The 14,643-nt window shown below is 39.6% G+C and overlaps 1 protein-coding gene across 1 annotated transcript; it reads right to left on the bottom strand.

Annotated features, from left to right (window-relative positions):
* Positions 1 to 3,657: 3,657 nt before the first annotated feature.
* LOC137245836 (putative gustatory receptor 58b) lies at positions 3,658 to 4,795 on the bottom strand. The gene is given in 3 exon segments (XM_067777055.1): positions 3,658 to 4,179; positions 4,181 to 4,299; positions 4,366 to 4,795. Coding segments are annotated over 3 exon segments (1,071 nt in total).
* Positions 4,796 to 14,643: the final 9,848 nt, after the last annotated feature.

Raw genomic sequence — 14,643 nt, 5'->3', positions numbered from 1 at the left:
TGCACCGATGCCTGCCGACCACCCATATAATTTGTGGTCCACTTTTTAAAACATGGGGGAAGGGTAGACCATCCCAGGTCTTTCAGTAAGGTGCCATGTTTGACCGTATCAAAAGCTTTTGATAGGTCTAGCGCAACGAGTACTGTTCTATGGTGGGGGTTTTGATTTAAACCGCAATTTATCTGGGTGCTAATGACATTTAGTGCGGTGGTGGTGCTATCCCGTTGGTCGCCACAACTACTCACCACTGGATGGAAAACAATCTTATCATGGTCTTAAGTTATAACGTGCGTATTGCGTTGTTGTTTTTGTTGTTATTGTAGCGATAAGGGCACTGTTGTTGTTGTTGTTGTAGCAATGCTCGCCCCACCTAATAGCCGCGACCGATCACAAATTGTCATCAATATCCTCTAGCGGGAGTCCAAGGAAACTTGCCGTTTCAACAGGGGAGGACCATAAGGAAAGGGGTGTTAGAGGCGTTGGTTCCACATTACAATTAAAGAGATGGTTGGTGTCATGTGGGGACACATTGCAAGCGGGGCATACATTTAGTATGTCGGGGTTGATTCTGGATAGGTAAGAGTTTAACCTGTTACAGTATCCAGATCGAAGTTGAGCAAGAGTGACACGCGTTTCCCTGGGGAGTATGCGTTCCTCTTCCGCGAGTTTTGGATAATTTTCTTTAAGTACTGGATTCACCGGGCAATTCCCGGCATAAAGGTCCGACGCCTGTTTATGGAGTTCACCAAGGACCTGCTTGTGTTTTTTCACATCATACGGCTGGGTTCTCAGGTGCCGTATTTCCTCAAAATGATTACGGAGATGACTCCTTAAGCCCCTAGGCGGTGCTGGTTCATGAATCAGATGTCTGTTGGGATGCCCAGGTTTCTGGTTATTCAACAGGAACTGTTTGGTCAGCATCTCATTTCTCTTCCTGATGGGGAGTATTCTCGCCTCATTATGCAGATGGTGTTCTGGGGAGTATTTTGGCAGGCCTGTAGTTTCTTCCAGTGGGTATTTTTTAGGCTTGGCGACCATATGGGTGACGCGTAGCACGTAATCGGCTGGCCAATTGCTTTGTATGTTGTAATGAGCGTGTCTTTGTTATTGTTGTTGTCGTTGTTGTAGCAATGCTCGCCCCACCTAATAGCCGCGACCGATCACAAATTGTCATCAATATCCTCTAACGGGAGACCAAGGAAACTTGCCGTTTCAACAGGGGTGGACCATAAGGAAAGGGGTGTTAGAGGCGTTGGTTCCACATTACAATTAAAGAGATGGTTGGCGTTATGTGGGGACACATTGCAAGCGGGGCATACATTTTGTATGTCGGGGTTGATTCTGGATAGGTAAGAGTTTAACCTGTTACAGTATCCAGAACGAAGTTGAGCAAGAGTGACACGCGTTTCCCTGGGGAGTATGCGTTCCTCTTCCGCGAGTTCTGGATATTTTTCTTCAAGTACTGGATTCACCGGGCAATTCCCTACATAAAGGCCCGACGCCTGTCTATGGAGTTCACCAAGGACCTGCTTGTGTTTTTTCGCTTCATACGGCTGGGTTCTCAGGTGCCGTATTTCCTCAAAATGCTTACGGAGATGGCTCCTTTGGAAACTTTGTCTTTGTGCTTAGTCGGATTCGATAGGGACTTTACGGTGGACCAAAGTTTACCTACACCGGTAGAGAGGTTACAACCTCTTAGGTGCTCTTCCCATTTCGCCCGCTTGTGTTCGTCCACAAGCAATCTGATGCGTTGGTTTATATCCCTTATTTGAGGGTCGCCTGGATCAAGCTGTCTTATAAGGTCGCGTTCCCTCGCTAAGCTCGCGGCCTCCGCCGGGAAGTGGGGCCGGATTTCGGGAATTCTCCCGGCGGGAATGAAATGTGCCGAGGCGGATTCAATGACCTTACGGAAGGCACGCTCCCCTTGGCGGGCATCAGTCGGGATAGGGAGGGCAGCAAAGCTGCTGTCTGTTGCAGATTTATATTCTTCCCACTTTCCTTTTTTGAAGTTTATGAAAGTGCGTTTTTCGGTGACGATGAAGTCGGCGGTACGCTCGAACGAAATAAGTATGGGCAGGTGGTCGGATGCCAATGCTACCATCGGCTGCCAGTTGACGCAGTTTACGAGTTCTGCGCTCACGATTGAGATATCTGGCGAGCTATGACAGCTTCCTACCATACGTGTGGGGGCATCTCCGTTTATTGTGCAGAACGTCGTTTCTTCTATTTGATCCGCCAACATCTCACCCCTACTGTCCGCCCGCAAGTTTGAATGCCATAGGTCGTGATGGGCATTAAAATCGCCTAAGATAATGCGATTGTTGCCAGTGAGTAAGGCCTCGATATTAGGGCGTTATCCACTGGGGCAACAGGTGACAGGAGGGATGTAGATGTTGATGATTTCTAGATTTTCATCGCCTGACCGAACAGATAGGCCTTGACGTTCTAAGACATTGTCCCTGCGGTCGATGCCAGGATCAAATATATAATATTTCAAAGAGTGGTGTATAATAAACGCGAGGCCGCCTCCATTTCCGCTCTCGCGGTCTTTCCTGTGGACATTATACCCAGAGCAGGTCTGCAATGCAGATCTTGCTGTGAGTTTAGTCTCTTGAATCGCAGCAATGCGGATGTTGTGCCGCTTCATGAAATCGACTATCTCCGTAATCTTCCCAGTTAGTCCATTACAGTTTAACTGCAGAATTCTGAAGTGCATAAGGGGAGACGCCGCCACTCTGGGGGTAAGTAACGGGTGACTACGCCTGGGTTGTGGAAGGACAGGACGCAATTGCTGTTGTGGCCCTGGGACTGGGCGTCCTTGGGCAAGCATTGTGGTACCCAGATGATTTGGATTTGCGACCTGGCAACATGGCGCGATGAAACCCGTCGGGGGGTTGCCGTCGCGGAGACCAGAACATCTAGGAAAGTGGCACCACCCAAGGCAGGAGCTGCATTGGGCAGATGTCGCAAACCTATATGTTCTGTGCTGGCAGACGGTGCAAACGGAGGTAGGGACTAAGATGGCACTCCCCGAAGGCTTTGGGTAGTGTTATCGAGTTGATGGTCCTTTTCCGGATGCAGATCCGGTACGTTCCGGTACCAAGCCCGACCATTTCGAGAACGATTTGTTATGACCACATGCGACCTTTTAGGCCATCCCGCCCTCTCACCCCCTAGATCTATGAGGAGTTCGCCACGGATAGGTGAGGTTGACAATTGGTTTTGAAAACGATATGTATTGCGCTGGCGACCTGAAAGGGCTGCGCTACACTAACCCCTTGAAAGCGGGATTTTAGTCGCCTCTTAAGCAAGCATACCTACCACGGGTATATTCTAACCCCCCAACCCGCTGAGGGTTAGACCCGTCTTGCGTCTTGGGATATACTTCGGACAGGGTGCTCAACTTCTACCCACTTTAACTTTTTCGCGCTGCTTTGTGTGAAGTCTATTCTGAATGTCAGCGCTCCGCTTCTAACGCTGTGTCTGTTGACCCAACCCTTAGGAAGTGATGCGGTACGCCTCTGATTGCATAAAACTTCGAGTCCGTGGTCATTTCTATATCAGTTGCCCCCTTAAACATCCCCAGCTATGCCCTGTACGTACATATTTAAACTGCCAAGTTGTGCCCCACTCATACATATTTTAATGTTTCAGGATTCATACCGCTTTTTCTAAGTGACTGTCAACATGGACTTCCGTGAGTCCTGCGTATTCTTTCAATACCTGTCCGGTATTGTTGCATCCCTCCAATACTGCATTCAGCATACCCATTACCATTGCTGTATCGGTAAAGTAGAAAACAGTGAGCAAGAGATCATTTGCCAACGACCACAATGCTTCGGTATAATTCTGACTCAGAAGCATACAAGCACTATAAACAGTACGCATGTTGACGAAGAATAAGCGCAACAAGAATGTGGCTAAAGTCAGTTCAACAATACCGAAGATATGTTGCGTCAAGCGAAAAGTCTCGAAATGTAGTAAGGCCAATGTGTTGATACGCCAAACCGATATCTTTATTGCGACCCCGTGCACATCTTGTTGCTGCAGCTGTATGTAGAGAGAGTCTAACTCGTAATTGATTTGTGAGAAGTGACGATAAAGTTGAGAAAGCACATAAAAAAAGTGGCCCGAGGCGCTTAGCATAAAAGCATTCAAGATGAACGAGATATATGTATGTGATCGGGAGATATAAAGAATCGTTACCAGGATGCATGGTTAAGAAATTGTATGAGGTCATTAAAACGCAGAAATGTGTCATAAGAAATTTTATAATGATGAGGTTAATGATGCGTTGTTCTAAGCTTTTCTTGCGCCTCTGATAATAGTCTCGAGCTTCCCAGTACTTTGCATCGCCTCTTTCACTATCACTTCCCGTCCGCTCGCAACAATCCGTATTGTTTACCACTTGCACATAGTGAAGCTCTTTTAAAAATGCTTTGTGTCTTATATCCAGCGCACAAAAATCTTTGTAAATCTCTAACATACTTTTCCGTTTCCACCACAACTCTTCCACCAATACCACTAAGAAGAGTATTTTTGCGCAATTCGATATTATGTAAGCCCACATCAGTACCGAGTTATTTGTCATAAAGTTGGAGTGAAAGTAGTAATAGCCACCGAAAACATTAGCAAGGATGGAAAAAAGATGCGCGAAAGCGCTGTAGGCGAGATAAATCCGTGAGCTACTAAATTTCCCCTTCCTTCGATCCAATGGCGCTGGTAATAGACCCACGAAAAAGGAACTGTAATATGACAAATTTATTATAAAGTGGCACAAGCATACGCGTAGCATTTTTCACTTCGTAATGAGGAGCTCTTCCCGCTATTTTACACTACCAGCCAAGTTACATGAGAGCGTTTGCAATTTGATAGTGATCTCAGAAGCCGATGATATCTATTATATTGATGAATGGTGATGGGTTGTTGTGTTCGGTTCGGCTATGTGGCGCGCCTAGGTTGAATTGTTGCTGTTATAAATGCAGCTAAGTAGGAAATTGAATTGCGCTGTTAAGTTAATAAGATTTCATTTAACCGATTATTATTATTTTTTTTTTTTTGTATTTAAATAATCATCATATCTATCTATTTATCTATCTATATATCTATCTATCTATCTATATATATATAATAATCTATCTATCTACTATATCTATCTTCTTCTTAAATCTTATAAAATAAAGTCGCTGAATGCCATGTATGCACATAACTTCACCCAGAATGCTCCGATTTTAAAACGGTTTTTTGCATTTGAAAGCTTAGCTACGTGAGATGGTACAGTTAATATAATTTGAAGATATATATTATAGGGGCGTGGCAAATTGCCAAAATGTAGTAAAAAATCATAAAATTTTTGTTTACACAGCTATAACTCATAAACGGATGGATGGATTTAAAAAAATCTACTTTTCAGTAAAACTTTGAAATATTTACCTTCGATCTGCATCAAAAAAAAATACTTGATTCCTTTCTTATATCAGCCAAATTGTTTAAACAAAAGTATCATTTTCACCAAAAAATGTGTTTGTATGGTTGTTCGCTGTGAACTGTTCACGCTAATTGCTTTTGAGTAAGGATGGTGCGGCACATACATACGTACATATATATTATAGAATATGGAAACCGAACGAAAGCTGTAGATGAGTGCTATACTACAGGGTAGTTTTCATACCTATTTGTGAAGGGTCTCGAGATATAGGCCAAAACGTGCATCAGGGTAACACTAGGACGGGTATCAAATTGAAGCTGTTGATGAGTGCTTTAGTACAGCGTAATTTTTATACCGCTGGGTGACTAGGGTCTCAAGATATGGGCAAAACCTGGACCCGGATACCCCTAGAATGTGTGTGTAATATGGATATCAAATGAAAGTTGTTGCTGAGAGCTTTAAAGTAATTTTCATTGTGATATTCGATTTAGTTGCATTAACCTGGCAAAACTGATAAATGTGCATGCGAAGCCGAAATAAAGACATGAATTAATAATACCCACATAACTATTTACATACGTCCTATTCGATTTGCCTGGTAATAAGGGATATGGGAAAAACTTTAGAGAAGAGAAAAAACGGAAGGAGAAGGAGACTGAGAAAGAGATAGAGTGAGACGAAAATAGAGATAGATGAAGCGAAAAGACGAAGGGGGGAGTGAATAAAGGATTAAGAAAAAGTGAGGAGGGGGAGGGGGGCAGAGTTAGACGGAAAAAGTTTATTATAATGTATGGAGATAGACTAAATTTATGGCAAAACAACGTCTGACGGGTCTGCTAGTATATATATGTAAGTTTAAAAAAATTAAAAGGCCAACTTGCCCTGTATATAAAAACAAGGAAGAAGATTTACAAAAAGAATATTAAGCTTGGAATTTTTGTGAAGAACTATTTCTATAATTAATATAAGAACACAAGAACATTTTTTAATTTGCAAGATTATTCGAAACATATCAAGATTGAAATTTTTGTCAAGTACTAATTCTACAATAATATTTTTGAATTATTTGTCAAGTTTGAAGAATTACCTGGCAGTGGGATCAAACTTTCCAGCCATTATACCAAATATCAAAAAAAAAAAAAAAAAAAAGAATTGTGCTGTGAGAAAGTGACTTCTTCTCGAAGGCTTCTTTAACTTGACGTGGTCATGGTAGACCTGCGCCATATTTTCTATCGAACCAGATTCATTTAACTCGAGTTTCGATTGTGATAGGGGGTTCTGGGCCCGTATTACGTGTTACGATCAGTGACTGAAAACCATTTTCACTCAAGCGGTAAGTATGCAACTATCAAACTTTCTAAAATTTATAATAAGTTATGGATCTAACGAGTACTATTTGTTGCTAGTTCAATCGTGCCATTAATCCGATCCACCATTTCAGAGCTATTGAGATTTAAAAAATTAGTTTCGATCACGGATCGTGTACAAGGTGGTATCGAAACATGTTAATGTTGTTGGACATTTTCAAACTAGTATTTTTGTGTTGAGTTGATTGTAAATATTTCAGAAATTAAAACAACCACACAAACGATCGTACCGAACAACCCAGTAGACAAATTATCATTGGTTGAATAGTGCATGCGATTATTCCTCTCTAATTCTTTTTTGTTTTGTATCTCAAAATCCGATATATTGCTTGTTGCCATGTTTTTCCACTATCCCGTTATGTTCCGTTATGTATATAAAACGCGTTTGGTTTTAAATGGCACCACACCAGATCACAAATTCCTGTTAGGGGGTGCAAAAAATCGCCCTAACTCCAGGAGGGAAGCGTTGCATCTCCCAACTCCGCCAAAACGCCAGAATGGACCACAGAAGCCAAACTTTAGGCTTCTTATAATTTTCAGCTCAACCAAAAAAAATCCGAAAATATTGCAGTTGAACCGATGATGACACTGCACGTCCACACAGCCGAAAAGACAAAAACGGAATCCTCTATAATTCTATGAATAATACATGCGTGTTAATTGTTTCCGAAAGATTTTCTTATTTTATTGTTTTTGGTGAGTTTTTTCATAGAGCGCGAGTAGACCCCCCCCTCCCCCCCCCCCCCCCCCCCCCCACCACTAAGGCAAAAGCACAAAAGGTCTAATCAAATTTAAAAGCATACCTCTATATAAATATTGTAATTAAATAAACTACAGAAAGGATAAACATTTTGTGCAATATTTCTCCCAAGAAATTTCCTCCAAATTGCGAGTGGCATACTTTAAATTTGTTCATAAGAACAGAACACAGTTTTAGCCCCAAATACAGCTGGGATTAAAGAAAAATGATTGGAAAAGTTAAAGAAAAATTTTTCTTAAATTAATAAAAAGTTGTATACAAAAATTAAAAAATTCTTACTCATTCAAAAAAAATTTTTTTTGTTTTTTTTTTTTTGTTTTTGTGGAAATTTTTGAATGTAGAGCAAAAGGTAAGAGAAATTAGCTGCTATGTATATGAAAAGGTCGCTTTCGTCTTACTGATCAACTACACCTTATCGATATCGGATTTTAACAAATCACCATCATTTCCTTTTGAGCTTTTCCTGTGAACGTTGTAGCGTACGATAATTTGAAGATGCGATTCGATGAGCCTGACTTTGAAAGCTTAAATATGTAATTTTAACGCAGAGGAGATTGATATGCATTTTTTCGCCTTACAGATCAACTTCATTACATTTGCACTACTTTCGTAAGGTAATGGCTGATGATAGCGAACGTGTCAGACAGGCTCGATAGCATACAGGAGTTTCTTGAAACTTACCTGCTCAGGCGGCTGCCTTAGTAAGCGGGCAACTTGCCTTTTGCCAAGCCGGGGATCTCGCCAAGGGCATCAGAAGGTATTTAGACTAAAAAAAAGCAAAGAATTAAAGCCCTTTTTACTTTATTTGCATCAATGTTTACTCTAACTTCACTCCTTCGCCATTATTGCCGTTTTGACTGGGACTTTTGATTTCATAGTGGTTTCCTTAACTTTAGGGGTGGTGATTTTCTATCTTCGTAGTTGGGTGTTGGCTAAAAAGTCACACCTACCCGATTGTGAGTACTATCAGTCTCTTAAGGGATAATTTAGGTTTGTACTGGCGAACTGAATCGCCTCTCCCGCTAGGCTTTTGGTCGGACTCTCGTCGCGGTAAGGTGAACAGCGAAGGATATCCCTAGATATTTCAGAAGTATATTCCGGGTATCCTTTTTGAAGTTGACGTAGGTTAAGCGCTTGGTATACATTAAATTTTCTCCTTTTCACTTCTGAATATCGCTCTAATTGAAGAGAAATAATCATTAGATCGTAACGGCATATGATTGTGGTTTCTAGACTGTCGTTGTTTAACATAGTAAGTAATGGCGGAGAGTTGTGTCTGTTATTGTTGTTTGAATGATAAAAACCCGCCCGAAGGATTTTGGGAGTGTTAACGGTCCTTTGTCTGGGTGCTTATCACAAGTGCTTTTGGCTCAGAAGTATATCTACCACATCCCATAAAAAAGTTTGGAAAAAACTTCAGAAGTCTAATTAAATTAACAGTAGACAGTAGAGTTGCAGATTGAAAAGCTTTTGTCGTTGCTTCTGTTATACGCACATATTCGCTTCAATTGATATGCAAAGTTGCAAAGTGGCTTTCATCCTTAGAGCTTTTCGCTATAACTTACCTTTATGGATGATATGCATAAAACTTCCCATTATTTATTAATCCAGTTCCACTTATAGTTTTAACGGTAATTTGTATTTCCGTTATACTCACATTGGCTGCAAAATTGTAAAAATTTGGATGGTTAACAAGCTTTATCAATCTTTTATATACGAAGGCTTCATTTCTCACTATGTTGGGGATTTGACTTCCAGGCTCAGCATCTTCATCTAAGGCATGCTATATTGATGATAGTATTATCCTCAAGGGTCAATGATGGCCCAGACGTTGGTTACCAGATCACCATTATTGTTGTTTATACAGGAATTTTCTCTAATCCACCAAATGTCTGATGAAATTTGTGTAAACTAGTTATTCCTGTAAGTTTGCTTAACATGTTCTCTATAGTTTGCTTCACGGCTTTTATCAGTATAGTTTTCTCAATGTCAGGTCAACGATAACCGACCGTGTGTGAACAGAAATCGTTCAGAGTTTGTCAAATAAACTCATGGCAGGGTTAATCGGATAGTGAGAAAATGGGCCTTGATATACATATATATACATTTTTTTCGAAAGGAGCAATCATTCTATCAGTCTGACGGTGGTAAACCTGATATTGGTTGGATTTTATGACATGCCACATTCCAGAGAAGGTCCATGATAAGAAAATTTAAACACTAAAATCTTTTCAACTTCGAAGGTGAAAAAGTAGGTATTGCATTAAAGACAACGCTTTTACAGATACAAACTTGAGTCTCTCATGAGCTATACTTATTCGAAATCCAGCTCGGAAATCCAACCGAGAAACAAGTTCTACTTCGGATTGCGTTGGTAAACGAGAAGTAAGCCCTCCTCGATTTATAAAAATCGCGCTCTATCTTCATGGTCGCCCCCAGTCCAAATCCTCACGAAAATGTAAAATCTATTCCAATGGCCAATACCAAGCCAAATTTAATGATAAGTCGCAAAACAACAGCCAATATAACTTACTACTACTACTAGTTGCTCTCCTCCTATGACAATCAAGGGCTCATCTTGCTGGCGATGATATATCAAGTATAAGAAAAAAAAAATATTTGTTGAGCTTGGTATACATACTTAATAAAGTTGTTATTAGATCAATTAACTGAAAAATTATGAAATTCGATACACATCAAATCCCATCTAATTTATCTCCCTCGTGATCTCATCCAAACATTATTAAATAGGAATAAAATCTGAGCCATTTACTTGCCTATAGAGTATTGCCGTCCCTTATAATCAGTTTCACTAATTGTCTTTCCCTCCAACTCCATTGTAAACATAAATCAAAATTAATCTCTATGGATATGTAAGATATGAGTTATGTACGTATGGCTCAACTGAGTAGTGCTAAGATATTCAATCATAAACGGAATTTCCCAAGTGTCAACATTCAGTGAACGACTCAAAGTCATAAATTGTTGGTGGAATCTAGTTTTGTTAGTGACAGTTGTCAAGGATGAGTAAACTTTTGAAGTCTGCTAAATAATTTTGATTTCTAGTTCAGAATTAGAAATGAGTGGGAGGGGGTGATGCTATACGCAAAGCAAGGAAATGTGTAGGATGGAGACAAACTCTCGGGAAAGCGGTGTATAATCCCTACTGCATTAGCGAGCGCGAGTTTCTGTATAATTGAATTGGTTGAGAAGTTCAAGTTTGTAATTAGTTATTTGGAAATATCATTAGTTTATTTATGTCTGTCAGCGCTCTTAATATACTTATATGGAAAATATGAATATAATACCCAACAAACATTTCCGGTTTACATTCAAGCGTAAGACTTCAAATGTAGTAGTATGTAAATGGCGGTCCTAGACCAAATGGTGAAAGGAAAAATGTGAAAGGAAAAGTATATACACACCGACACACATATATATACAGCAAAACAATTCCGCTAGGTGGCGCATCTGTTCTTCCGGATACTGATCAGATACTGATCTGATACTGAACTGATACTGATCAGATACTGATCAGATCACATAGATATATTTCTTACCCTATTTGGCCGATCTATGCATATTATGGCGAATATTAGCAACCTCGATACATCACTAGGTCACTATTAAATAATTACTGTACAATAATAAGAGCAAAGCAAGCAATCACGCAAATATTAACAGAGCTAAGAGTGAAAAAGGAAGAAAAAGAAAAAGCTCATATTACTCGGCATATACACACATATACATAGAAGACAACAGTAGGTTAGGTTAGGTTAGGTTGCAAGGGCTGAGCTGGACACTATGGTAACAGCTCACTACTTAGGTCACCAATGGGCCCATTTTAATACCCTATACGGTCTCAAAGAGCACCCCTACCCTGCCTAAAGCGGGTTTAACCACCTCGTGGAAATTATAAATTTTGCTAGAGCCTTCACTTCATAGCTAGAGACCGCAGCGAGGTCATGTAGAAAAGGTTTACCAAGGATGGCCAACATACGCCTACTAAGCGCTGGACAATGACAGAGAAGGTGCTGGACACTCTCTTCCTCTTCTGTACATCTGCAGCTGCGACAATAGTCGAAGGTCGTTACCCCCATTCTAGCACCATGCGTGCCTATTAAGCAATGCCCTGTTAGAACCCTTATCAGGGACGATAGAACTGATTTGTTTAAAATCAGAAGCGCTTCTGTGCGCCCCTTGTCATATTTGGGCCAGGTTTGCCTGGATGTCTCACACGATGATATGGCTGACCATAGTCCATTTGCAATTCTTATAGAGCTTGTGTTCACACGAAGCCTGAAAGTGGACATGGGTATACTTACCGAATCATTTCCCGGAAGGATATGGTCGGTGGTGCCTCTTCTGGCCAGCTCGTCTGCTCTGCAATTGCCTTCAACATCCCTGTGCCCAGGTACCCATATAAGGCTGATATTGAAGTGCTGAGCCATCTCGTTAAGAGATCTGCTGCATTCAGTGACCGACTTTGCGTTGTCGACGAATGAGTCCAGGGCCTTTAATGCGGCCTGGCTGTCTGAGAAAATAAATACCCGTTTACTATCGTTAGGCATAGACCCGAGATGGTTAAGACAATAGTACGAGCGCATGAGAGTTCAGACGTTATTGCACATACATGTAAACAACAGCTAAAAGCGCAGAAGTTATAACTCACACATATACACGTATATAACACGAATGTGAATATGTGTACAGCATTGAAAAATAAATAAGCAACTGTTCGAAAAGGATGTTCGTTAATTAAGAAATAGGTGAAAGAGGCAACTGAGGAATAATAATCAATGGTTCTCCAGATGCTGGGCTAATTAATGGTACTATTCTCCGCAACTGGATAAATATGCGGCAAAGGACCAGCCTCCCAGCTTCCTTAGCGCTACAGGTGGAAGAAGAAGAAGGCGGCCTTTGTTCTCACCAGGGTTAACATTGCTGACTGAAAATTAGCAATAGTAATTCGACTATTTCATTTTCAATGCATTGTAAGTTTTTGTGCAATAACCGCGACTATCGCATTAGGTATGAAATAGCTACATACAAAATAGAAATGAAATATACAAACACTTAAATTAACTGCTAAAAAGACGACGACGAACGAAGAATGACTGATAGGCGACAGCCATAGTTCTTTGCATAACAGTTAACTGTTGCTGCTTACAAGAACTATGAGTTGTTTCAATGCATTGTGTGTAACAAAATGGAATAGAAATATTTTAACACTAAAACGAAACCCATTACTGCTTGGACTATGAATTGAAATGATCGATACAAATTGCATAGACAGTTAATATACATATGTAGCAAATAGTGGTAAGACCGTTATGGCTCCGCGATTAAATAAAACCCGAATTTTTGAACATTTCAAAGTAATGCTGACACTTCAAGCAGTGGTTGTAGTGGAATTGTGAAAGCTGAGTTTAAAAAACAGTCAATTAAAGTTGAAATAAGCAAAAGGCAATTATTTAAAAGTTATATTGAACTGGTCACCGAGGAAAGTATTCCCTTTCATAGATCCGATATGTCGTGGATTGAGTCAGAAGTGCAACAAAATGTTTACCTTAAACAGCCGAAACTGTAAAACTGTTTTAAAGCAAGTTGCAAATAATACAAGAGATGAAGTTAAAAAAGAGTTGAATCAGCGCCTAATATCATTAAAAATGGATAGTGCATCTCGTTTATCACGCAATATATTTACTCTTAGTGCATAATATATTAACCACTACAAAATTTAATCTCGAATTCTCGGAATGGTAGAACTCAAGGGCGTTGCATCAAGCTCTTCCAGAAATATTGCTGCTGAAATTATGAAAATATTGAGTAAATATGGTGTCGGTCTTAATCAAATTGGGTCCATCACATCTGACAATGGGCCAAACATGATAAAATCATCAAAAATTTTATCGTACTTCAGCTTGTTAAAAGAAGATAAAGACGATGTAGAAGAAGCTAATGACGTGTATTTGAAAAATATCGAAATTTTTAATGACACAATTAAGCTACAAATGGGAGATATTGAGATTTGTCGGTGAGCAGCACATACTGCACAACTTTGTGCATTAGATAGCACTAAAGATACTTTAATAAAAAGTTATTTAATGAATTGCCGAAATTTGACTAAGTATATAAAAAAAAAAATTCAAACGGTTACCGTGAAATTTTTGAACTGAAAAAATTAGCCCTACCACAACTGGATTGCCCAACTAGATGGGGATCAACCTACAAAATGATTAAAAACATATATAACGCAAAGAATGTGTTAGTTAACATTGAATCAGTTAAAAATAAATGGCAGGATGAAAACTTTGAAGTAAAGGATAATTTTTGGGCTTTTATAAAAACGTAATATACAGTTTTTAAACCACTTCAAAAAACTATTATTAAATTTCAAGCAGAAGCATTGCATTATGGTGAATTTTATGCCCCATGGCTAAGATGTAAAATATTAACAGAAAAAATTTTGCAATCATTTGATGCTGATGATTCACTGTCTCTGACAATTGGAAATAATCTTCTTCGAAATATTGAAGTTCTGTTTTATGTTTAACTGAAAAGTTTTTATGGAATTACTTAATTAATTTGGTTTTAATTTTTTTTTAATTATACTCAGTTGAACAGAGTTCACAGAGTATATTAACTTTGATTGGATAACGGTTGGTTGTACAGGTATAAAGGAATCGAGATAGATATAGACTTCCATATATCAAAATCATCAGTATCGAAAAAAAATTCGATTGAGACATGTCTGTCTGTCCGTCTGTCCGTTAACACGATAACTTGAGTAAATTTTGAGGTATCTTGATGAAATTTGGTACGTAGGTTCCGGGGCACTCATCTCAGATCGCTATTTAAAATGAACGATATTGGACAATAACCACTCCCACTTTTTCGATATCGAAAATTTCGAAAAATCGAAAAAGTGCTATAATTCAATACCAAATACGGATTAAGCGATAAAACTTGATAGATGAGTTGAACTTATGACGCAGAATAGAAAACTAGTAAAATTTTGGACAATGGGCGTGGCACCACCCACTTTTAAAAGAACGTAATTTAGAAGTTTTGCAAGCTGTAATTTG

This window comes from Eurosta solidaginis, chromosome 3, assembly GCF_040869045.1.
Source record: "Eurosta solidaginis isolate ZX-2024a chromosome 3, ASM4086904v1, whole genome shotgun sequence".
In the NCBI taxonomy this organism is placed as follows: Eukaryota; Metazoa; Arthropoda; class Insecta; order Diptera; family Tephritidae; genus Eurosta; species Eurosta solidaginis.
The sequence above is the reverse complement of the archived record's forward strand: the minus strand, read 5'-3'. Positions and strand labels throughout refer to the sequence as shown.